The sequence below is a fragment of the Castor canadensis genome, chromosome 13 (genome assembly GCF_047511655.1).
Source record: "Castor canadensis chromosome 13, mCasCan1.hap1v2, whole genome shotgun sequence".
NCBI lineage: Eukaryota > Metazoa > Chordata > Mammalia > Rodentia > Castoridae > Castor > Castor canadensis.
The window spans coordinates 23,853,688-23,881,001 of NC_133398.1; the positions used below are offsets into that span (position 1 = coordinate 23,853,688).

The window sequence follows — 27,314 nt, forward strand, 5'->3', positions numbered from 1 at the left end:
TGAAAAGCAGAGAGAATATTACCTCTAAGTTATCCTGAGCTGAAAACCTGGAAGCAGTGAGCCCCTGTTAGTTACTAAGCATCTTCCCATGCTGATCCCAGAGCAAGGTGCAGGTAGGGGTGTGATAGTGAACACAAAGACGTGCTCACTGCCTGCTTGGAATTTACAATCTAACCATGCAAGTCAACTTGTAATTGCAATTTGCAGTTGCAAATTGATGGGAGGTGTGCCATCAAATAAAAATGCCTGTGGTATGAAGAGAACACTCCAGAGAAGGCTAAAGTCAGCTCTAAGCTAAGATGTGAAGCCATCGCTGTTTTGTTACTCAAGGGGAAGATTTCACCTTCCATTCCGAGTAGGTGGAATGCTGAGCCTTTGTCCTCATTGTACAAACAACGCCTTTCAGAAGCAAGTCATTCCTTTGTACAGCCAGAGCTTATCCCCTGTAAATCCCTCATTCTGAAAGAGGATATTGAGGCCTCAGGAAGGTTGAGTATTTTACTCAAGATGACTTATCCAGCCATCAGCAGAACACAAGAAGGGACCCAGGACACGATTCTCTAAGTCCTCTGTTATTTCCAAGTAGCACACTGCTTTTTTTCTTCTTTTTTAAAAATAACTTCTTGTATACATTGCTTTTCCAAGACCATAGACATAGAACTGTACTAAAAATATTTAAAACCTGGAAAGATTTGGCTCAAGTTCAACCTTTGCCTATTATAAACTATATGGCTGTCAGCACCTTAATTTCTTCTGATTCTGTTTCTTCTGTAAACTGGGCTTACTAAAGTATAGTTTTTTATATATATATGTACATATATAAATAAATACATATACTTGCATCTATATGTATATCTGTGTATATATATTTATGTGGATATGATATAGGAATATCTATGTATCTGTAAACATGCACATGGATAACTGTATGTGTGCTTGTGCACATACATGTGTACATAAATGGCTGGATTAACTGAGAAAAGTGCTTCCATTTCTAGCTCTAGTACCAGTATGACTTTCTTCACCCTTAACCTTCCACAGGCATTTGGGGAGTTATGGTGATAATGATAGTGATAACAATAATGGCAGAATAACTGAAAGTAATACTGAAGTAGGTAATGTTAAGTAATATAATTACTACAAGCCAGATACTTCCCCAAGCATTGGTGTATATCACCCCAGGTAATCTTCACAATAATTCCGTGGAGTATTATTCCATTTTAGAGCTAAGGAAAGTGAAGGAGACATTCATATGATAAACTCAAGCTCCTCAGCATGACGTAAACGATATGCGTGGTTTGATCTCTCCTTTAGCTTTGAGCTAAAAGCTAGCAGTACTTACTGTTCTCTCCAAATACCATGCTATTTCATTTCTTAGGCCTTGCTTCATGCAAAAACTGCTGTTTTTGTTCTCACTTTAGTAAACTAGAGATTCTAGAAGACAATGACTCAGTTTCACTTTGTATTCCCACCCACTGCCTTTTGGGCGCATAGTAAAAAGGGTGTCAGTAAGAAATTGACTTTGATTCCCACATCTTCAGTGGACAAGGACTCGTTATTAGAATATTAGGCAATGGCGTGGTTCTCAGGTCTGCCTTGAGCACACAGAACCCCTAGCACAAAAGCGTTTGCTGAGATGCATTGTTAAAATGCATTTGGTTTCTTTGAAAGCAAAGTATTTACATTTGGTTAACCTTCACCCACAATCAATATACAGTTGATGTACTCAAATGGTCATTTCAAGATGGGTAGATCATCAAATCAGTTGTGAATTGCCAGTGAACTTATAAATCCAAGTAGCTGCAGCTGTTTCCCTCTGGGAGCGTTGAGAGACATGGAGTATAGAGACAACAGGCATCCTGAGGTCAGTGTTCCTTTCCACAGACTGACTCCGTTTCAGTGAGCTTGGAATGAGTGAATTGAAAAGTATGGCTGGATATGTGCCAAGGTGACTTGAGCCTAAGTTCCAGTTACATTATTTTTCATCAGAAGAGGACACTCTATAGAAATAGAAACACTGAGATATTCATGTGGAAAGAACTTATTCTGCATTTACGTAAATGCACACAAATCCCCACCCCCACCCTGCACACACACGTTTTCTTGTCTAATATTATATCATTTCTTTGGAAAGAGAGAGAAATTTTATTCTTGAATGGAAACCAAGACATTTGGAAATCTTGTTCTCTAAGCAGAGCTTAGCTGATTTTTTTTCTCCAAAAAATATTCCCAGCAGAATCCAATAATGGATTTGTAAGGTGTAAGGAATTTGTGCAATGTATTCCTCTTTGCTTTTTATGAGGGAATATTTCTAGCATGTCGACATTACTTTCCATCAACTCAAGGAGGAAGATGTGTAACTGATGCCTAGACAAGGCTAGTGGGCTCAGTTTTCCTCTGACTAAGGTAGGTATGCAGTCCTGACAGTGCATTTTCCAGGTCATCATGGTTTTGTAACAAGAAAAACAGATCATATGTATGAACCATTGCAAACCCCCAAGGTCAGTGTGTTGCACTGTTTAGAAATACTCAGAAAATGTATCCAGGAGTGTAAAATTGTCAAGATAGTGCTTTTTAGAAATACTCATAAAAATATATCCAAGAACCTAGAATTGTCAAGATAAGGATTGAGACCAATTTCTGCTTATCATTGTAAATTCTTATATTCCCCAGTTCTATTATATGTGACTCTTTCCAATAACAATGACAAGGGACCTTACTTAGGAAAAACATTTAATATCTACGAAGTCATGCCTTCAAACATTTTTGCTTCCTTCCCCACTCCCAGCCAAATAATGAAAATTCATGTATCCTTGGTTGATTTTTACGTGGCCAGCTAAAATTTTTTGATGAGACTTTAAAAGATGATACTAAGGCTCTACAGACGTTTTAAAATAAAAATATTGTATCATTTTCAAGTGTATGCATTGAATTCTAAATGCTATAGCAAATTGATTCTTTCCAGCATTCATTCATGAACAATAACATTTTTAATTCTTATTTTCTTAGTTCTAGTACAGCTCTACAATATAATTCTATTCTAATTTTTATGTCCCAACGCCTTCTATTGTCCATGGCATTATACTCTTTGGCTACAAAAATTATAGATATAAGTTAAAATTAATTCTTAAATTTTCTGTGATAGAAATTTCTACTATATTGAATTATCACAATTGTTATTTGTATATGATTTGTCAAACATACATTTTGATACTTATTACACATAAAAATACTGTTGGAACTTTATCTCTTAAGGATATGGATCATCATTAGTTCATGGACCCATGAATTTTTATTATTCACTGTTGAATTAAGAGAACATGCAGCATCAATTTTATTTCTCTTTTAATTTTTATAGATTTTAGTGCTGAAAACCTTCATATAAATATACAAATAGGACTTGAAAGAATTGTGTTAAATTGATGGCACCCAATACTTGGAGTTCCTCCTGCCAAAAATAACATTGACTATCTATCATCTAAAAAGTATTGTTACTGACCTATTTGCTAACAAGACCCTTAGGTCCTTTTCAATCTCACTAAAAAACTTTTAACTTGCAAAAGGACTTTGTTACCCAATCATTTCTATTATTTGCTTTCCCAATTTCTGGGAAGCACCCTCCTAGCAAAGATTTAATTAAGACTTATTAAAAGTCTATCCATTTCAATTATGCCAGACAAGTTCAACATAGTTCACTTAGCTTTTAAGAAAAAAAGCTTCTTAGAGGCTCTGCTTACAGTAGTATCTTGATTTGAAACAAATTTATAGATGTGAAGGTTTTAGAATGATGCTGTAGGTTTCTCACCTTGGGGCAATGCACCATGGTAAGATTTAGAAAAGGTGAGAAGTGTGCATTTCTTTTGAAAAATGAAAGACAGGCAATTGTAAAAAGGATATTTTGGTACTTTCTTGGGCATGTCAATGTAGGTACTTGGGAATGTTGAGTTCTGGAAATTAGATTTCTCAAAATCATCCACGCTACAACCACGTCACTTGCGAAGTCTTTGCCTCCTTACATTCCTCATTTGCAAAAAAAAAAAATAAAAGGACACAGTTTTAAAGAATTGAAGAAGTTTTCGTAATGTGACTCCAGAGCCCATGCCATTACTGTGTTCCACCCATGGCTGTCATTGCAGTCATTATCCATCAAAGAAAGGATCAGAAATATTTTGCTGCTTTATCCAGGTTACACTGAAAATAAAAGATGCTTCTAAGTTGTAATGTACTGTTCCCAGTGTTTACTTCCATAGGGTCCAAATGAGGTTGATATTCACTACACGTTAGATGATTGATCAAGCTGGACGATAGCTGCTGTTAGCAATTTGAAACGATGAGCTCAAGCTAGAGGGAATTGGGCTTTGGTTGCTCCAGCTGGTTGCTTCATTCCAAACTCAGTGAAATCATGATGTGCCTTGTAGTATGCTAAGTGCTGTTGATGCTGAAATATGCATGATCCAGTCCTTATGCAACCATGTGTTCATAAATCGTTATGGATAGCAATTAGTATCATAAATCCAGTTCTGTCATTTATGCATTGTATTTCTTCCTGGGCATTTTTTAAAACTCTATGGACTTTAGTTTCTTAGTCTATAAAATGTGGATCAGTAACAGTAGGTATGTTATTAAAGGGGAATGTAAAAGCTTGCTAAATTGCTTGGCATATAGTAAGTAATTTATTAGCAATTATTTTGCCTACCAATGGTGGTTCTTAACTGGGAGTGAATTTGTGTGCCCCTCCCCCAGGAAATATTTAACAGTGTCTAGAGATGATTGCTGGGAGGAGCTACTGACATGTAGTAGGTAGTGACCAGGGATGCTGCAAAACATCCCTCAGATCACCACACAGCCTCACGTTCCAGATTCAATAGTACTGAGGTTGGAAAAAACCTTACTCCATATCAATATGATAGATTGGATGGACGCATTGAAGTGCTGTCCCCTTTTAATCATTCTGAGAAGAAACACAGAAGTCCTGTGGTTCCAGTGAGAGTTGAATTATTGCTTGGGTCTGACCATGACAGCATCTTACATGGAAGCCACGCCAAGCTGCTTGTGGCTGCTGAGACCCTTTAAGTTCCTTCAGGGCTACATGTCTGTGCGTTTTTGTTCCCATTGTCTAGATTTTCCAGTGGCTTGTCTGTCTGTTCAGTTCTGACCAGTTCTTCTAGATTCACAACAAAGTCACTTCTCCAACAGAACTTCACTCTCATCCTTTCCTCCATGGATTCATCAGCTTGATACAGTTAGATCTAGATATTTTGGTCTTTTAAATACCTTCGTTCTGTTTACACTTACTTAGTATATAGTATAATTTTGTATAAGTCTTTCTTCTCTAATAATGTATGACTTCCTTCAGGCTAGGATAGGATTTTTTTTAAGCCTGTACTACACGCACATGGACTTGGAGTAAGAATTAGTGAATTTGGGGTGAATGAATGAAGAAGTAAATAAAATGAACTGTGTGTTCAGATATTAGAACACAGCATATGGAAACTCTGCTTGGTTCACAGCTTCCTGGGAATTTTCCATTCCTTTTTTGGAGAAGCTAAGGTGAACAAGTCTGCTGACCCTGAGAAGCACTGGCTTAGTATCAAAGTAAGCCATCTGGGAGGCCCAGTGCAACAGTAGGAAGTGGCTAATAACACATTTATCCCTTTCACGTTAACCAGTTACTGAGGTTGCTTCCAAATTTGTTCTTAAAACCATAGTGTATGTGTGTGTGTGTTAAAGTTATTTGCATGTACTGATGTTTCGAGGTAGTGTTTCTAATCCATATAATAGTGTAAGAGAGCATTCCAGGGTGTTGTAGACTTTTGCCATTTAAGCAAGTATTTAACAAATACCTAAGGCTAACCATTATTACTATATGTAGCATGATGTTTACATTTGGGAATTTTCCTTTAAACCTCGCTGTTTTCAAATCTTATCAAAATATGAAAGCAGTTGTATGAAAACAAGTCATGAACTATAGAAAAAGTAATGAGAAAAATATGCCTTAGACATGAAATATTTAAGGCAAAGCAAAACGTTTAATAAAGTAAGATGCTCTATTTCATCATTTGATGTTTAAAATAAAAAGAGAGTTGTTTTATTATTTGCATGTTATGTTTTTGTTCCCCTGGAAAATTCAAAGGGATCAACTAACATCAGTAGAATAGATTTGTAAGATAGCCTAATAAATACTTTGGAATCAATACATTTTTCTGTTAAGAAACATTAAGTTAAAACTCTGATAAGATCACATCAATACTAACAAGAAGACAGATAGATAGGTAGATAGATAGATAGATAGATAGATAGATAGATAGATAGAGATAGCCTCAGAATATTTTAAAAGAGAATTGTGTGAGCCTCATGAGGAGATATAAAATTTTATTGCAGCTGATATATGAGTAAATATGCAAATTTATTAATTGCTCCTCCCAGTCACGATACTTAGGTGTGCTCTTCATATTCTGTTTCACATGTCAAGGCATCTCTAAAGCAGCGTTAGATACCTTTGTAGTGACCAGGGTCCAGTCATCCCCAAACTATGGTTTTTCTTCCTTGGATACTTCTGGATGTACCTTGGAATATTCCTTCTCTGCCTTCTGCTATTTAAATTTTTTTCATTATACTTTTTCTTTTTGAGATAACTACAGATTCACTTGATATTTAAAAAATAATATAGAGAAATTGCCTTTATTCTTCTCATAGTTTCCCCCAATAAGCAACATCTTGCAAAGCTATAGAATCCAATCTCAACTGGGATATTGACATATTGATACGGAACAAGAAGTCACTTATGTTGTTCTTTTAGACCCGAACCATGTCCCTCCAGCTCTTACCCTACACTCTTTTACCTCTAACAACCACCAACCTTTTCTCTATTTTTATAATTTTGTCATTTTTTAAATGGTAGATGAATGAAATAATGTAGAATGTAACATTTTGAGATGGCTTTTTTCATTCAGTGTAATTCTCTGGAGATTCTTCCAGATTGTTGTGCATTCAATAATTCATTCCTTTTTATTACTGAGCAGTATTTCAGAGTATTGATATACCTCAGTTTAACCATATGCCTGTTGAAAGACATCTGAATTGACTCCAGTTTGGGGCTTTTATGAATCAATCTGCTACATACATTTGTGTACAGGTTTTTGTGGAACATAAATCTTTATTTCACTAGGCTACATACCCAGCAGCAAAATTGTGGAGTAGTACAATAGCTGTGGTCTTAGATTTTAAAGAAACAGCCAAAATGTTTTCCAGAATAGCTGAACTATTTCACATTCCTATGAGAAATGGACGAGTGATTCATTTTTCTGCATTCTTGTCAGCATATACTGCTGTTGTGACTTCATTTTAGTCATTCTGAAACGTGTGTTGTGATAACCCGTGTAGGTTTTAATTTGCATAACCCCAGTTACTAATGGTCTCAAGCATCTTTACTATGCTATTTACCATCTGTATATCTTATTTAGTGAGTTGTCTCCTTGAGTCTTTTTTCAATATTCTAATCGGATTGTTTGCAGTTTTTGTTTTGTTATGAGAGTTCATTATTTACTTTACATACTAGTCCTATGTCAGTTATGTGGTTTACAAATATTTTCTCTCATTCTTGTCTTTCTAATCCCCTTAAAAAGGTCATGCACAGAGCACAAGTCTTTAAACTTGACGAAGCCCATTTATCCATTCGTCCTTCTATGGATTATGTTTTTACTGTCAAGTTTAAGAACTCTTTGGCTAGTCCTCATTCCTGAATATTTTTATCTTATATTTGCTTCTAAAAGTGTTATAGTTTTACATTTATATTTCAGTTCATGATACATTTAAATTTTCTATAAGGAGTAAGACTTAGGTTAAGGTCAATTTTTTTTTTAACCTATGGATGCTAAATTTTTCCACACTATTTCTTGAAAACACCATCTTTCTTCCATTAAATTTCTTTTGCACCCTGTTGAAAATCAGCTGGACACATTAGTGTAGGTCTATTTGGTGCTGTTCTTCTTTTTCAGTCATCTATGAATACCACCCAGTTTTGATTATTACAGCTATATAATAAGTCTTAAAATTGGGTGGCCTGATTCCTTGACTTTTATTCTTCTTTACCAAAATTGTCTTAGCTATTCTAGTTCTTTGGTCTTTCCACACAATTTTAGAACAACAATTATTTCTGATATTGGCACTTTGTGCCTTGTCTCTTTTTCTAAGTCAATCTTCCTAAAGGTTTACCAATTTAATTGATTTTTTTCAAAACTCTATTTCATTGACCTTTTTCTTTTGTCATTATGTTTTTAATTTCATTGATTTCTGTTCTTATATTTATTGTTTCCTTCTGATTAATTTGGATTTATTTTGCTGTTTGTTTTTCAAGATTCTTGAGGTGGAACTTAGATTACTGTCTTGAGATTTTTCTTCCTTTCCTGATGTATATATTTAGTGTTATCAGTTTCCCTTTTAACCCAATACCAGATAACACAACCAGTACTGCTTTCCTTTGGTTAATGTTTGCATAATTGTGTTCTTTCATCATTTTAATTTGAATCTGACAGACTCTCTTGTTGTATTTGAAGTGAGTTTCTATAAGAAACTGGACATTTTTATATTATGTTTGGTGACTTTTCATCACATTCTCTCCTTGTTTCATAGAGTCATTCATTTTTTTCCTCCATTCTGCTAATCTGTATCTTTTAGTTGGTGTATTTATACAATTTATATTTAATTCAATCACTGATATGTTAGGGTTTAAATGTACAATTTAATATTTGGTTTTCTGTCTGTTCTCTCTGACTTTTGTTTCTCTATTTACCTTTTTCTTCCTTTCCATGGATGATTTGAATATTTTTAGAATTTCATTTTGATTTGTCTATAGGTCTTGTGTGGATCTTTGTGTGGAGCTTGTTTAGGGGTCATTTTACCTACTTCCATCAACTGATGATGTCATTTTTCAGTTCAAGTGAAGAGCAGAAATCTCACCACTCTTTACCCTTTCCCATTTGTAATATAATTGTCTTAAGTATTTTGTCTACATGCATTTAGAACCACATCAGAGGGCTGGAGGCACAGCTCCTAGCAAGCACAGGCCCTGAGTTCAAGCCCTGGTACCCCAAAAAGAGAGGCTTACTTAAAACCACAACAGGCAGTGTTACGATTTTTGCTTTACCATCAAACATAATATAGCAAATGCAAGAGGAGGAGGAAAATGTATTGTATTTACTCATATGCTAATTTACTTTTTTCTTCTTGTTGTCCCAGATTTCCTTATTTCAGTATTTTCTTTCTGTTTAGAGAACTGTCTTAAACAATTCTTTTAAGGCAGATCACCTGGTAACAAATTCTCTTTTTTCCTCTCTCTGATCACCTCTTGATTTCTTCTTTATTCCTGATGGGTATTGTCACTGAATAAAAGATTCTGGGTTGACAGTTCTTTTCTCTCAGCACTATAAAAAATATATTGTGGCTCCCTCCTGACCTCCACAGTTGCTGATGAGAAATTTGTTCTCTTTCTAATTGATTTTCCCCAGTAGTTAAGGTGGCATTTTTCTCTGGCTGCTTTCTAGATTTTTTTCTCTGTCTTTACTTTTCAGAAGTTCAATTATGGTATGTCTTGACATGTATTTCTTTGGTTCCAAGTTGTTTTGATGTTCATTTAACTACTTGAATCTGTAGCCTTATATTTCTTGCCAATTTTGGGACAATTTCAGCCATTATTCATTGCTTCAAGTACTTTTTCTGCCCACCTCAGTATCTGCTTTTTCCAAATGCTGATGACAGGAACTTAGATCATTTGTCACATGTCCCTAAAGTTCTGTTCATTTTTCTATTTTCTCTGTATTGTTCAGATTGGATTTCCATTATTTTTTCAGTTTACTGATTTTTTTCCTTTGTTTCTCTATTCTGTTGTTGTACCCATCCAATGAATTTTTATAATTGTTTCTTATACAACTTTTAAATTTCTATTTAATTTTTCTTTATATTTTCCTTTTTTGTCCATTTGTTTCAAGAGCATTTGTAAATGTATCTTGAAATATTTTTCATGACTGCTTGGAAAATTTGTCAGATAATTCTAACATCTCTATCTTGTCTCTATGTTGGTTTTTATTGATGGTCTTTTTCTCATTCAATTGAGGATTATCTTGGTTCCTGCTCTGACTTGTGATTTCCAAGTGAAACCTAGACATTTTCATATTATGTTTGGTGACCCCAGATCACATTTAATCCTCTGTCCTAGCTGGCTTTCTCTGACATTATTCCAGCCAGGGAAGGGGGATGAGGAACACTGCCTTGTGCCTACCAGGTAACGTTAGAAAGTCAGGCTCCTCATTTTGCCTCTGTTGACACCATTATGTGGGGGTGGCTAGGGACCTCATTACTGCTGGGTAGATGGAAGGTCTACTTGCTTACTAAGCAATACCAATACCTTCCTGTCTAGGTGGGGTAGGAGTGCTCCTCACAAGGCCTCCACTAACAACACAGGGCCTTCTTTATATTTATTGTTGGGGAATGTACTGATTGTCCACTAATTCACCTTGGACACCACCCCAGTGAGGAAGGGAAAGGACCTTTGAGAAAGGGTAAAAGTGAGGCACAACCCCACTGTGGTCTCCATTGGCATGAAAGACCCATCTCCCTACTTGGCCTTTTTTGGTACCATTCTGGCAGAGACATCAGAGGTCTTAGCTAGAGCATTCTAAGAGTGGAAATCTAGGTTCCTGTGTGAGTTGGCTTTTCTTTTTCTGTGACAAAATACCTGAGAAAATCAACTTAAAGTAAGAATAATTTGTTTTGGCTCACAGTTTCAGAGGTTTCAGTCATGTTCACTTTATTCCATTATTTCTGGGCCTGTGGTGTTCTGAGAAAACATTACGTACAGGGCATGTGATGAAGCAAAGTTGTTCATCTCATGGTGGCCAGGAATCAGAGAGCGAGAGATTGAGAGAAAAAGACAGAGAGAGACAGAGAGAGATCTTAATATACCATTCCAGGGCACATCCCTAGTGATCTGCTTTCTCCAACTCATAGACCCTACATACTAAAATTTCTACCATCTCTCAATAGTACCACCAGCTGGAGACCAAGTTCCACCCATAAGCCTTTGGGGGACATTCGTATCCAAAGGATCTCAGCTTTGCACTTGCTCCTGCTGTATGACTGGAGTTGGAACAGCTTTTTCTGCAATATTTGGCTAGAGTGGAGGAGTAGAGCATTGTTGTCTGAAGGATGGATCATTGTTGTCTATCTTGCTGGGCTTCAACCTTCTTCATCCTTTGGCTAGAGACAGCACATTTTGCTGGCTATTTTGCTTTGTTTTTGCCAATGCCCACTGATGTTCTTGGTTGTTGGCTGCTTCATTCAGCTCTAAGTCTGGGATACATGAGGAAAAAGAAAACACAAAGAACTCACCATTATTCTTTTGATTCTCAAGTTTCCTGGCACGTTTCCCTTCTGATCTCCATATTTCAGGATCATTTTATGGCTCTTTATTTTATATCAAATGTCTAGGATTTCTAGTTGTGCTTGGCAGGAGGATTAAGAGAAAGTGGATACACTCCATCTTCCCAGAAACAAATGCTTGTTGTGAGTATTATTTCCTCTCTGTTGACAGAATTTTCTATTTTGGTTATATCAATTCAGCAGTTAATGTTTGTGATGTGTTGACTTAATTAAAGACACTCTTTGTGAAAGTATAGTGATGTCAACTTTTCCTGTATCTTATGCCCAATGATGACTTTTATTTCTGATGAAACCAAGTGAAATGGTAAAAAAATGTTCATTGGCTAACAATAAAAAAATAAATGTTTTAGAAATAATTATGGAGAAAAGCATGAAATTAATTCAGCAAAAAATTAGCCAATTGTGTTAAAGTTCTTCTTTGATTATCCTTATGTATAGAAATATGTGGAAGTGAGAGAATTATACCATGTGTTTGAAAATGAAATGTCATTGTTTTCCAAAAGGCATCCAAAATGATCTTGTTATACTCGGTAGCTTAAATATTGCTATCTCTGTATTGTTTCTTAATGTTTAAGTAATAAACTCTTAGCTTTTGAATATGGCTTACTCAACCTTGATGCTTCTCCCATTTATTTCTCTAGCCTCACCCTCCTATTCCTGCCAGCGTTGAACTTTTATGTTTTCAACAATACCAGGCCCTCGATTGCCTCAGAGGGAGCCCATGTTGGTTCTTTAATCTGGAGTAACATAGCACTACTGCTGTACCTCCTCTTTGTCCTCTCTGACCTACCTTTGAAATTACTTTGACTAACAAATCTTACCCGACCACTCTATTGCTTTCTCAAGTCTGGATCATGTCCATCTCCTATGTTGTCACACAACACAGTACTTTCCCCTTGTTTGTTGAAGACTACAGTTGGCATAGGGTCACAGGTAGAGTTCTGTCTTATTCTTCATTTTATCTTTATTATTGTATTACCTGTTGTATCTTTTGTACCCTGGCTGAGGGTCATGGAATTTTAGTTTTACAACTTGGCTGCACACATGATCACCCATACTGAGCTAATGAAAAAGTCAGTTCCCCAATTAGTTACATAACTTAGAGCAGGTCAGACAGAGTCAGGACCAGTAATAATTTGCAGAATTCTCACTCTTCCACTCTATCCTTTGTAACCACACTTTACTTTAATGGATGAAATGGGAAAGAGGTGGTGACATGGTAAAATATAATGTGTTGAAAGCATTGCAGTCACCACAGTAAAATGCTTGCAGTTTTATTTATACAAATATTTTTCAGAAGACACTCCAAATATTTTAATATGGCACTGTAGAAGGAAAAAACTTACTAGATAACTGGAGTACTTCATGGTGCAGTAGAGTAAACCACACAAGCAAATTGGATCATTCTAAATCAGCTCTTACGGAAACCACAGAAAGAAATTATTCAAACCTGTCCATTGATTCCTCCAACTATTTATTGACTATCTTTTAGTACTTGCCTTAAAACAGCTTATTATGAAGTAAAACTGTAATTAGTATAAACAAATCAAAATGTGCATCATGAACCAAGAGTTATGATTAATCCATTTCTAAGCAACTAAGATTGAATGAAAACAAAAATCTTGTGACATAAGTGATATAAAAATGCTATTGGTATTCAAAAATCATTTGCATTTAGTTCTGGGGGTCATGGATTTGAACTGTGTTTGAATGGTAGGATTTGGACAGTTAGAGATTGGAGAAACTATTGTGAAGCATGAGAAGTACAGGCCTGTGAGAAGCACTGGAGTTTGTATGGATAGGAAAGTAAGCAGAATCTATGGATAGAGTGGGATTCAGGGCAGGAAAACCACATAGTATTTGGACCTGAGTCCCAGACTGCAAATCTGGTGCTTGGCTAATGGGCAATAGTAAACCATTGAAGATTTTGGTATTGGTTCAATGTATGTCAATTCTCCCTTTCTTTAGGACAGGCTAACATTCAGTAGGGATGTACCAGTACAGTTGTACAAGGTTGTTAGAATGTTGAAATAGTATGCATTGGCTGGCAAATTATTGCTGCCCCAAGTCCCTTGGGTGCCCTGTTATTGATCTTTTTTTGCAGGCCCACTGCCCTATCCCACAATCACACCTGTATAGGTAACATCTGGCAGATAAGTCAGCACACACTATCTGCTTCCTGCTACAATGATGTCTGCCTTCATTCATCAAAGAGTATGCCATTTTGGTTTGTAATAGTTTGAATATTATCCCTGATACAAATGGAGTGTTCTCTCAGAAGACTCTCATATTCTTCAACCAAACAGGTTTCTGTTGAGAACGTAAATGTGTAAATCCCAGGGATGGACCCGCCCTAGATTCAAGTTGAAACACTATTGTGTGGGAATGATCAGGACTTCACACTTAAATAATGCCTAACTGGTAATTTTTGAAGCTCTCAATACCCAGTGGTTAAAAAAAAAAAAGAGTAGCCAGTCGTGTACTTTCAATTCTGATAATGAGAATATAAAATACTAAGTTAAAAAGTTTGAAAAATTAACATTATTTTGCTTGGGGGGGAACTTAAGGAAGCAAGATGCATATATAAAGGTTGTTTAAAATTGTAAAAAAGTTAGAATCAGTCAAAATGTCAAACATTTGAAGAATAGTTCAACTAATTAGCTTATCATATATTTTGTTATCTTCTTTTCATGATTCTGATTTATCAGCTATTTTAGAAAGGAAAAATAAGATCCAAGATAATTCTAAAACTCTCCAGAAGGCACCTCCTAAAAGTGCATGCCAATAAGATTTTAATTATAAAACTCAGGATGATCTCACATTTTTTTATCCTGACAGTAAACACATTAAGGCAATTAAGAATACTGTTTCCCACAAAAAAAATTGCTTTGCCTAAATATTCTATACTCAGCCAGATTGTATTTAATGTGACTATATGTGTGTATGTCACATTAATTAATTATTAATTAATTAATTAATAATTAATGTGCATACATTAATTCTTAACCTAGGACGATTTCTTTGCTGATGCATTCTTTTTTGTATACAGCCATTTGAAGATTTTAGGTCTTCTGTTTTTTGATAGACTTGTGATCCATCACCATCTTGGCAAATCAATAGTGCTTGCATTTGCAACATGGCACCCTGCAGTTAGGTTGTCATTTGCTGTTATGGCACCACACAGGGTTCAAATTCTCAGTTGTGTCCAAATAGTCTGCATTCCAGCCAAATGAGCTAACCAACCCCAGGGAGAGAGACCACATCGGTTCTGATGTACAGACTTCAGGGTGGTTGAAGTTTTCCTTATCTAATTCATTGATAAAAATAGAAAGGATCTAGGCTGCCTAATAAAAAGGAAGTCCCGCTATACATGCCTAGATCCTTGTCCCATACTGTGAAAACATTGGCTTGGCATGGGAAAATCTGGTTCTCTTCCATGGCAATGGAAGTCTGTACTCAAAATTCTACCCCAACTACTTGCAGGAACAGATTCCTTACTGAGGTCCAATCCATAAAGTTGGAAAGAAGCTCAGTGTTGTACTAATAAAGAGTGTTCCTCTGGGGGCCAATACACGTGCCTGGTGGCCAACCTAGACAGTAGAGATGAGGACCTTGGAATTCCACAGCCTCGTGAGCAATATTATAGGCTCCATGAATGGGCACCCTTGAAGTGGTGTTGTGCAAGTCAAATGCAACTCCCACAACTACCCTGAAACTGTACTCTTTAAAGATGAATAGTACAAGGAACAAAGGCTTTTAATATTTACCATGTTTTTAAAAGTTAATCTTAGATGGTGTACAAAGAGGAACTTTGTAAAACATAAATCACTATGTAGTTTATATGATTAATGTTAACTCAAGTAGTCATCTAATAAGCTGATATGGAATGAGCCAGATATTGGAGAGAATGAAGACTTCCTTGTATTACAAATTCCAATCTAGTTCATAGTTTAATCTACTTCAGTCAAAGAATTTGCATGGTCAGCTGAAGAAAAAAGAATCTGCTGTTAGCACAGCACCATAACTTCAAGAATCACCCTTCCAGTAATAGTCACTGATAACTGCCCACATGTTTCTGAAAAGAGAAAGTGCTTATTTTGACAACAAAAATGAGGAATTAAAGATAATATTTGGTACATGTCCAGGAAGGAAATGTCTCATATTAAAAAGAAAAAAAATCATAGACCTTTACTAAGATTTGTGAAACTTGTACAAACCACAGGTTTATTTCATCTCTTCAACTTTGCTTAGTTTTGGATGAGGGATTTTCCCCCTTGGGAATCAAGGCAGATGATTATACCTCTCCCCCTAGAATTGTGCAATGCCTTTAAATAGTTCTTCTAATGTCTGTTTCTCATTATCATTATGAATTTCACAATATATCTCCAAATGTATTTTGTCCAGAATACTATTCTTCAGGGTTATAAAGTCAATTATTAAAAAGATTTTTTGGAAGATAATAATGTAAGGCTAGTTCCTTCTCAAGTTATACTATTTCAGAATGAATTATAAAATCTGTAGCTAGTATCTGATCACTCATATGGAAATTTCTTTAGGTTGCTTTTCAGTATTAGTCTAGTTATGGCATCATCACAAGTTGGTTTTGGAATGATCATAGCTGTCATTACTTGTAACTTCTGTATGTTGTAGGAAGAGAAAAGAAAAGAAAGCATTTGCCAGTGACCCATAGCTTGTTAGTGAAAGAGCCAAGATTGCAACTCAATTGTCTAGACTTCAAGTCTAATGTCCTTTCAGCTTACCCTGTGTTACTCTTCCTGACATCAGTGTGCTGCCTCAACCCAAACCTATGTCCACCATCAAACAGACTTTGTTTCCTCTTGCTCTCCTTTGATGGAATACTGCCAGCCCAGCCAGCAGGATAGACATTGGGGAGATCAAATAATTGGAAGACTGAATTTGCAAGAGCATGTCACCCACTCAGAGAATGGGACAAGTGCGTGTTACATACAGTGTGATATGCACCAGAGCAGACATAAGGGGGATGTGCTCTGGGTGCCCAGAAAAGAAGGCAACACAATCTGTCTGAAGAAGCTGGGGAAGCTTTGACAAACAATTTAGAATCTTCAAGGACATCAGAGGTTCACTTGGAGATAGGAAAACATATATAAAAGCAGGTGCTAAGTGGAAGATAGGAAAAGGAAAGAAGCGGAGGCAATATTTACTAAGTGCTAGTGTATTTATCTGGCACAGCAACCTATGATAATGAAGTATAATTATCTTTTCAGGGTTGAGAAAAATGAATGGTTAGGGACATTATTCTAACATGTGCTGAGTGCCAAACTACATGGCAGATACTGATATTATTTCAATGAGTCCTAATAAAAAACACGTAAGGGAAATATTAGTACTAGTCCACCCAAAGAAATAAGGTCACAGAAAAATTAAGCAAATTGCACAAACTCCTAAATCCAACAAACATCATGGAAATGGGGAAGGGGTACAACACAAAATTAGTGCTGGCTGATTCTGAAGTGGGTTCTACCTAGGATGTGGAAGTCACTGGTTTAGTGTAGGTGACAGAGGTAGAAAGGCTACAACAGATCCGTGATGTCACTGTACTCCAGACCTGAAGAGCAATGGCCTTATCCTGTTGGCTCAGTGTTTAGGGAGAAAGTGATTTGACATTATTGAAAAATGTTAAGGCAGCAACATCTAAACTGAATTGAAGGGCGGAGATACGGGCTGAGGGGCCAGTGAGGAGGACATTGGAAAATTGTAAAAGAGATGCTAAAGTCGCATCTAAGATAGTAGTAAAGCTCTCAGAGGAAAAGGAGGGTAATGCAAAAGATCTTTAGGAAGTTAGATCCAAAGAACATGGTTTTTATTCATTTATTGAAAGAAACAGAGGAAGAAGGAGAAATTCAAGATGATCTCCAAGGTCAGAGAACCAACTATGTGAAATAAAATAGAGGATGTGAGATGATGACTCTCTTTTTTGTAGATACAATATACAGTTGTATTTACTTTTGTTTTTGTCAAGTAATACCTAGTCATTGGAACAAATGAACATGTACCATGTACACAACCTTAAGGACCATTTCCTTTAGGTCTAATTAATGCATTTATAAGCCAGATAGGATCATACAATTCATACCAGTTTGGGAAATATGCTTTTTTCACACTTAACTACGAAGTTTGAAAGACTTTGCATATCAACAATTAAATTTTCATGGCTAGTATTCCTTTGGATGGACATGTCATAAGAATTTAACAAACCCCTCTCTGAACATTTGTGTTATCTTCAGTGCTACACAATAATAATTACACCTATATACACATTTTTGCTTCCAAGTTTACTTTTACCTGGGACAAATTCTTAAGAGCAAAATACTCTATGAAAGAGAAAGCTCCAGGTGATCCTTTTGGTGTCTCCTCTCAGGTTACCCTACACAAAAACTTCACATGGCCTCAACCGAGCAGGATATTGCCTATTTTCCCTCATCCCTGCTGACTCTGGGTATTAACATCCTTTTAAAATTCTGCCAAATTGAAAGATAGCCATTAATTTTCATATCTTTATTTTGAGTTTAGTAATTATTGGTTAATCACATTTCTTCTTTAGGAAATTTTCACTTTTTTAATTTTTCTACTGAGTATTCATATCTTTCTCATATCTTATAAAAAGTACTGACATATTTTCTTTTTTGGCAGTACTGGGGATTGAACTCAGGGCTTTGTGCTTGCTGGACAGGTGCTCTGCCATTTGAGCCATGCCCTCAGCCCTTTTTGCTTTAGTTATTTTTCAGAGAAGGTCTCAGGCTTTTTCATGGGGTCAGCAATGAAAAAGCCTGAGATTACTGTACAGTAATCCTCCTATCTCTGCCTCCCAAGTAGCTGGGATTATAGATGTGAGCCATGGCACCTGACTGCTGAACATATTTTTTATTTCACCTTAAGACAGTAATTTGTTTGCTTTATCAAGATATTTTCAAATATTTCACTTATCTTTGTACATGCAATTATTTATAAACTCTGTGTCTGATTCATTTTAGGTTTATAGCTTATCAACAGTGCTACGTTAACTCTTAATATTTATAATAACTGATATGCTTGGTTCTGCTTCTGCCTTACATAGTTTTATTTTTCATTCTTCCTTGCTATTTCTTTATATGCTTTTGATTGCTTAGATTTTATTATATTTTCCCCACCAATTTGAAGGTCATACATTCTTTTCCCTATGTATATATTGTTAACATATGAATTTGAGCTTACAGTTTTCTTTCCACTTTATCATATTGCTGTATATGAAAGGAAATGAGAGAAATTACAGATCAACAAAAATAAACCTGATAGCTTCTGTTTCCTTTCTCCTACAGCTGCTGACTTATTTCCACCCATCTCCCAGTTTCTTTCATAGTTTGACCTTTCTTCTTTATAATACACAATGATTATTTTCTTCCTTTGATCGTGCATCAGCTTTACAAAAAGGAGATTTATTTGATATTTCTTTTTTTCAGTTATTTTAACATGATACTCAGAAATTTACCATTCCATAAGGTTTTCAATCTCACATAATTTATTAAATGCTGTTTTCTTCTTCTTATGTTCTTGTGTTTTGATTTCCTCCTCGGTCAGTGAAATGTGTCTTTATTTCCTCAAGCCATGCACATCCATTCTTTCTCTTCCCAGTACTTACCAATATCTTGCCCAAAATGGATATTTTAGGTTCATACTTTTTTTATTTACACAGTTACATATCTTATTCCATTCTTTTTTCCTGGTATTTGCTTTTGCACAGGACAAGTGAAATATCCACTTGACCTGCTTATACATATCTTATTTATCTTTCCTGTAAGTTTTTAATGTTTTTCCTTTCTCCCAGGTGTGACTTTATTAATTCTTCCTGAAAACTGATGACTATTTTTGCACTAAAGCTTCAGATAAACAATACAGCATTCTTTAATATCATGACTATTATTTCTGCCAGGTCTGCTTAGTTGTGTTTTTCTGAGATTATATGGCTTCTTTTTCTTATCCCCAATGGCAATGGTAATTTTGCAGTTACAATTCAAATTTCTTTTCTATGTCTGTATTTATCTCAGTCACTTTCTTCTTCAGCTTCTCCTACAGCTCCTTCAGTTTGTAGAAGCCTATGTTGTCTTTTACCTTCTTGAGGATTCTGATCAGATATTTACTGAAACAGTCATAGAAAGAAATATGTCATATGATGTGTAAGTCAATAATAATTCAATATGCAGTAATACTGAAAGCAATACTCAAAGTAATGTTGAATTATTTTTCATAAATAATGAAGAATGCTGAATTATTTTTCATGAATCCCAGATCGTTATTAGTAGTTTTTAAATATTTACCTCACTTTTAGTAGTTGCAAATCTCTCCAGAGTTAGAATTTTCTACTATATCATGAAGACGTGGTATCTTTTGTTTTTAAATATAATCAAGAATTTTAGAAGCATGGCCATTTTTCCAATCATTACATTGTTAATCTTATCTCTGACTATCACTTCCTTATACTTTTTAGTTTTATGTTTGTGTGGTTTTGCTTTAGCTTAAGCATCCAAGAGACCTGGGTTTGAGGCACAGCACAAGGTAAAGAACAAGCCTCTGAATCCAGACTGCCTGGGTTCAAATCCCCACTCTGACAATTACTCACTGTGCAATGCTGGCAAGTTATTTAACCTCTTAAACCCTTAGTTTTTCATCTAGAAGAAGGGATTTAATACTATTAGCAACTTCATAGGTTTTAAAGGATATTTAAAAATGATAGTTATGAAATACATTGAACAGTCCCCAGAACACAACAAATGCTATAAAAATCTGTAGCTCTGTTTAAAACATCTACCTCTATCATCTACTGAGTAGCTTTAGCCAACAAATCTTTCTAAGCCTTCATTTTCTCATCTTTACAATGGATGCAATGCTATGAATAAAAATAATGCATATAAATAATAATTTTAATGTTTATTAACCTGTGAGGATTAAATGAGATGAATTATATAAAACATCACCAAGTAAGTGCACATTCCCTGGTTCCTACTGTTTTTTCATAACCCAGTGCATCCTGGGACTACCCTACATTTAATGACTTGAATGAGCACAGCAAGTCCTGTTAGCCCCTTTATTTACTATTGAATTTCTTAATTTTGAGTTATTGTACAGATGTGTAACCCCAAAGGGATAAAGTTACCAATTCAAAGCCAACTTTGTCAGTGTGGAGGGAAGACTTGAAGCAAGGTCAATTAGATTCTGCTTTTAATCTTCTTTTCCTGTGAGCCTGGGAAAAGCAGGGTCTTGAATTCTTTTTTCTTCAAAGGGCCTGTTTCTCTTCAGTTGGATTATTTCCCTCAACGCCTTCACTTTCTCCTCATCCTTTATCTAGTGTTTTGAACAGAAACAAAGGGCTTAGAGCCTTTTGCATATCTGCCACATTCTCCTCCACACCTAGCAGATATTGAGGTCTCAGGATGGAGTGGGGTGCTGTAGAGGATGAGGGAGATGAAATGGGGAAGGCATCATATTTACTAAGGTTTGTTTAATCCGTTGAGGATTCTTGATTGCTTCTAGTCCCTTAACATAAATTGCTATTTTGAGTTTTCCCACATATCAAATCAGACATGTCGTGCTGTGCTATGTTGTGATTGAAACTAATTGTGGACCAAAATAGGCCTCCAAAACCTGCATATTACAAACAAACTGTGACACTCTTTAAAAAATAATGTTGGTTGCTCTCCTTGCTTGAATTATGTTACTACTTCTTTAAAGAGCTACTGTTTGGCTGCTCCCCACCCCCGCCCAGTTAGTTTGAAGTATTTTGGTAATTCTGGATTGAGGGACCACATGAATGGACTTCTCTGGTCGCTTGCCCGCAGCTTGCCCTCCAGGGACGTACAAGCCTGAAGCTTCTCCAGGAGGAATCAGCACGTGCCTCCCGTGTCCTGGTGAAAACCACACCTCACCGCCTGGAAGCACATCTCCTGAAGACTGCATCTGCAGGGAGGGATACCGGGCCTCTGGCCAGACCTGCGAAGGTTGGTGGGCAAACAGGAAACAGAAACGTTGAGCACTCAGGCAGATATAAGGTGTTTTCATCTGATTCATTTAGAATGATCATTACTATCCATTTCTCTAGTCAGTTTGGGGGGGTGGGTAATTTGATTTTATTACGTAGCATTTATTTGTCTCCGAATATAATACAGATCTGCTCCAGAGACTGAAGATCTGAGACTCTAGGAATAATATAATTGTGAAAACAGAAAGATGTAGCGATTAGGAAAAAATATAAAATGAATCCAAAAGAAAAATGCTGTAATTATAAGAACAAATTTGAATGACAAATGAGCTCATCTTGGCCCTGGTGGTAGTTAAATTTATTTAAAAATATATATTTTCGTAAGTAAATATTAATCATGCCAAAAATGAAAAACATTTAAATAGTAATACTATGTACGAGAAGCTATCACTCTTGGGGCTTGAGGCAGATACACTTTGCTAGACTTATTGTTCATTATTTCATGCTACCTTAACTAAGAGGGAAAATATCTAATGACATATGAAAGTCGAGAACCAGAGACTGGGGGTGCAGTCCAGCAGTAGAATGTATGCTTAGTAGGCATGAGACCCTGGATTCCATCCCTAACATTTAAAAAAAAACCTAAAACATCTTGTATCTGTCCATGTAAGTATCAAAATAAACATGTTTAAACTTAAATAACAATATTTAGCCTCTATTAAATTTTAATTGGAAATCAATGTCTAATAGGAGTCAAATGTAAGCGTTTTTGTTTCAAACATTCACTTAGAAACTCAAATGCAGCCACTGAAAAAGCTGTGAGGAGCTGAGACATGTGTAAGACCTGCCCCTACACAAACCAAAAAGGAGCATGTTCCGTAGACGAAGGCTGACTGCTTTTCCATTTTATTTCTATAAATGTTAGTTGTCCACTGCCCTGTCCTGAAGCCTCCTGAAAATGGTTACTTTATCCAGAACACTTGCAACAACCGCTTTAATGCAGCCTGTGGGGTCCGATGTCGCCCTGGATTTGACCTTGTGGGAAGCAGCATCCTTTTGTGTCAACCCAATGGTTTGTGGTCCGGGTCAGAGAGCTCCTGCAGAGGTATGCAAACTGCCGGTTCCCCTTGTTTATTGATGGTCTTGCTTGATTTTCTTGACTGGAAGGCTACTGAACCAGTCAGTTCTCTGTTTCTTTTTTTTTATTTCACACACCACAGACCACAGAAAGGGGAAAAAATTACAGAAGTTTGAAGTTAGAAATGCTAAGTTCAATTGACCATGTGATCATAAACTAGGCCCTTCATATTCCTTTGAAGAAAAAGCAAAGACCTGCCTGCCTGCAGAGTTAATAAACAGGCTACTCAAACCTCACATGTCAAGCAGCCAAGACAGGTTGCAAAGGGCATGAAGGCCAGAGGTCAAATTTTGCAGTAGTCAAAGTAGGGCTAGATAGTAACCATGACTGTGAGACTTTAAGAAGCACACCAGTGTTCTGAAACAGGAACAGTCAACTTGCATGTCTCTAGCTTTCTTCTGGGATGGACAACATGCAATAGAAAGTGAAGAAATTGCTATGGTGAGAACCAAGGTCAGGCCAGTAGAAAAGAGGCCAGTAGCAGTGGTGGGACCAAGGCTCCCATATCAAGTACAGGGAAACAACACCTAGACCAGTGCCTCAATTCGCTGCTACTTGCCACCTCCAGTGTCTACTTCCCTACTTACAACCGTCACACAGTCCCAATGTCCTATGGCTTCACTGAAAAAAAAAGTTTACATTTCAAGTCATAAAAAGCCACACACTGTTACAGAGAAAAATCAATCATATATTCCTATGAAGACAGCAGTTAGCATTTCTGTATAAAATGTAACCCTTTCTTTCAAATTCTTCATGGTGGGAAGTGAGAGACATTGCATTTTGACTTTCTACCTTGTGGTTGTCCCATAAACAGTGAGATGCAAAGTGGACTGTACCTTTGGGATGAGGCCCCTATCTCTAGCCTCCACAATCCCTGCCTGAGCCTTGCATCCTACATTAAAGCCACTGCCCTTCCTTTGGTCTTGGTCTTCATGAACTCTCCCCTGTGAGCAGCCTCTTCAGCCTGAAGGCCCTGGCCTCCATGTACATGTGGCAGACTTGTCCTCCCTCATGCCAGCCATCCTGCTATGCGTGACAGGCTCAGTCAGGAGGCACAGACACCATGTATGCTACTGGGTAAGAGGTTTCAGGAATGGGACCCTACACAATTTTAGAAGGAGCTTGGAAACAAGGTCCAGAGAGAAGTTAGAGGCTCCAGGAGTTCCTGATAACCTCAATCCCAGAACCCAAGCCTGCCGCATTGTGGAGGTGGAACCTCAAAGGAAAGATCGGGAGGTCTAAGAAAGTCTTGACCTCTGTGTAGCCACCAGTGGTTCTGCCATCAGCAACAAATACAGCCAATAGGTCATCAGGCAGGATGTAGAGTAGAGACAGGCAGGGACAAAGCGGGAGGGCCTGGGCCTCTCTGCATATGCCCATTACTGAATCTGACAACAATGACTCTGCTTCACCTCTGCCTTCCAAAATCAAGTGCAGGTCCCTCCTTTAACCAGTCCTAACCTGGGACCACAAAAGGGAATTCTGACAAGCACATTCCTCAGATTAACCAACTTCTTACAATACAAACCACAACACTTGGGCTGGGTGTGGTGGTACCAGTCTGTAATCCCAGCACTCTGGAGGCAGAAGCAAGAGTATTACAATTTTGAGGCCAGCATCCATGGCATAGGAAGTTTGAGGTTAGGGGCTACATAGTGAGACCCTGTCTAAAAACCCTAAAGGAGAGGGGACCCACAAATGAACCACAACACTTACTTTTACTATGATTAACTTGCTCCTTACCTCAACTGCAAATGCATTATGAGCACAGAGTCCTTGGTCCCACCTCTGGTGAAGGAATGAAAAACTGGATTTAACATATTGATAAACATGTACATGCATGGCCTACTCTTGTCAGTTCTCTTCAGAAAGCATGCATGTTCTCCTTTATGTCATTTGAACTGCTACTCCAACATACATAAAATAATCTTAATCCTAGCAGGAAAGATGATAAAATCCCTTCAAGTTCGCTACCAAAGCTACTACCTAGGTTTCCAGTAGAGGTGTCTGGAATGATGATCCTCAGGCCTTCCCCTTGCCTCATCATTAGTGGTTACTGATTTAATTACTTGAGAGAGTGTTCTATGAGACACATACCATATTTCACCAAATCTAAAACACATTTTTTTTTTTTTGCATTTAACATCTCTAAAGCTGAAATGCCTCTTAAAAATCACTGGCAGTAAATCACATCATTGGTGTTACTGCTGTTCACTAGTGGTTCATAAAATAATGGTGTGCATCTTACAGTTAGGTTGTCTGGGGTCCTGTGAACTATCACAAGCAAGTGGGCAGGACTCACTTCTGTTTCTAGGAGAGTAGTATGGACAAAGTCACATTTTAGAGGTCTAATTTAATATTAAGAAAAAAATAATTTTAGCAATGTCTTTCTTTTTGGTGAACATTTTTTAAAAATTGACTCAAGAAGGAACAGTCAGTGGAAATGCAGCCTTCTTACATGTTTCATGGCACACTGTTAATGTTTTCGTAATGTTGAGCAATAATTGGTGGGCTACATTCTTACTCCCCATAGGCACGCGTCACACAATGCTTATAGGCGTTTTCAATGTTATTTGAATTAGGCATTTTTTTTCTAAGCCACTAAGGATTCTTTTGTGGTTTCTCAATGATAACTAGCTAACACAACATCATAGTAGATTAAATTTTGTGATACTATTGTTTTCTCCTGAGAAAAAGCTTTATCAACAAGAAGCCTACATTTAACATCAGGTTGTCTTTGTTTGCAGTAGTGGACATTTTCAGTTTGGAGATGGGCAGGAATCATGTGTCTAGAAAAAAATCTGATTCATCTTTAAGATGGGAACCACAGAAGGTTCACAGTTTCCGTCTGTGTCTACTATGTAATAGGCTGTTCTCTTAAAAGACCAAGTTGCTGGGTTTGTTTTTAAAATTTAACTATTATTTTTCTAAATTCTTAATGGACATACAATAATTGTACATGTTTTTGAAGTACAATATAATAACTCAATATAGGATAAGTTATTGTTTCCTAAAAAGGCTACATAAATATTTAGCAATTGCTTTAAAATGAATGCAAGTTAAGAAACATTTATTGCAGGATTTTTTTTTTCTGCTTGTTAAAATAAAAAACCTTAAATTGAATCTAACAAATAAATGGGTTCTTATTAACCATGGTAATATATAGCCATTCTTGAGTGAAAAAATATAAAATGTTTAAGAAACAAATAGGAATTATTGCTTTGTTTTCCCTAAGGAACAATGAAAGTTTATTAAAACCAACATTCAAGAAGCAATATAATTTACATCTGTCTGAGACACCAATTCTAACTTATTGTCAGTACTCTTGAGAGATATCACAAGCATAGTGTTTTTTTTTATTTATTGAAAACTACAAGCTGTTAGTATGGTTTTCCAGATCAGAGAATTTTTATCTTACTCATCTTTTAAGCCAACCTGGCACTTGATACCTGATGGACACATTCAATAAAAGACAAAACGCAAAAGGCAAAATGTTATGATTTCATTTTTTATTAGTAGTTGTCTGCAGCCAAACCATCCTGGGGATAGAAGAGGGATAGAAGAGTTTTATATATTCACCTCTAATCTAATTTTTGAATTTCTCAATAAATCAGTTCTCTCAGGGTACTCAATTCTCAACTTATATTTGGTTCACTCAATATTTATGCTGTGCCAAGTAGTGTAACTTGAATGGGTCCGTGCAGAATAAATTCTGTCAGCAACTTCAGTTAAGATGCACTTCAATATTTTGCCCCAGCTTTCTTTACTGTTAAAGTTAAGTTTTAGAATGGAAAGGTGAGAGGAGAGGGAAAGCAAAGAAGTTAAAGAAAGAGGGAAAAACAAATAAACCAATAAAAAAACCCAAAACAAACAAACAAACAAAAGTTTCAAAGATATAAACAGGGAGAGATAGTGTACTAATCAACAGTAAGCTGAACAGGCATTAGAGAGACAGAGAGAAGATTGAGAAAAAAGTAAAATAAAATTAAGTTTTCATCATAAAAATAAATATACATTTGCCTGGTTTAAATATTGGTAAATGCATAAAAGTAGAGGACAGAAGCATACATCTCACCCACAATCCCCCTACAATTCTTGAGTCCCAAACATATTTACAAATTTTTAGAGATTGCTATAGTGCCTTCTGTCCTTTCATGTTGCACAAGTACAAACTGAGAACAAACTCTTATAGAGGTTGTTTTTTGTACAATGTCTGATGCCTGCAGGACTACATCTGTAAACTATTGAGAGCTAGACATGGCGCATACATCACTAATCCCAGCACTCAGGTGCTGAGGCAGGAGGATCACAAGTTTGAGGTCTGCCTGGAATACCTAGCAAGATCCTATCTCAAGGGGGGAAAAAGCTATCAAAATGAATATATGTACCCATCTGTTGTCATACTTAGCAGAGTCCACCCTTTTCCCCTATGTTCCTGACTGCAATGCACATGCCTTCTGATGAGAAGGGTTCATTTTCCATGATCTGGACAGCATCCCCATCTCCCTGTTCCTCTCTCTTTTCGCTTTCCCCTCCCCCCTGTAAAAACACAAAATTACTACAAATTTAGTCATAGATCAAATTGGCTTTTATTTGTGATTCATTTTTCAAGACATCGTCCTTCTACACAATAAAATGAGAGCTCGTGCTAAACAATGTCAGAACAACAGGGTATATTAAGGGGGGGAAGAAAACCCTGATTAGCCAACATCAGTTTACTTCAGGCTACTTTTTTTGTAGGGTTAAGGC

The 27,314-nt window shown here is 36.6% G+C and overlaps 1 protein-coding gene across 2 annotated transcripts in view; it reads left to right on the forward strand.

The window, feature by feature from the left end:
* Svep1 (sushi, von Willebrand factor type A, EGF and pentraxin domain containing 1) overlaps positions 1–27,314 on the forward strand; it is a 179,092-nt gene that overhangs the window by 34,396 nt on the left and 117,382 nt on the right. For both annotated transcript variants that reach the window (XM_020173900.2, XM_074051284.1), the window contains exons 4-5: positions 21,288–21,446; positions 22,353–22,532. In XM_020173900.2, coding sequence (XP_020029489.2) covers positions 21,288–21,446; positions 22,353–22,532 — 339 coding nt within the window. The remainder of the gene's footprint in view (positions 1–21,287; positions 21,447–22,352; positions 22,533–27,314) is intronic.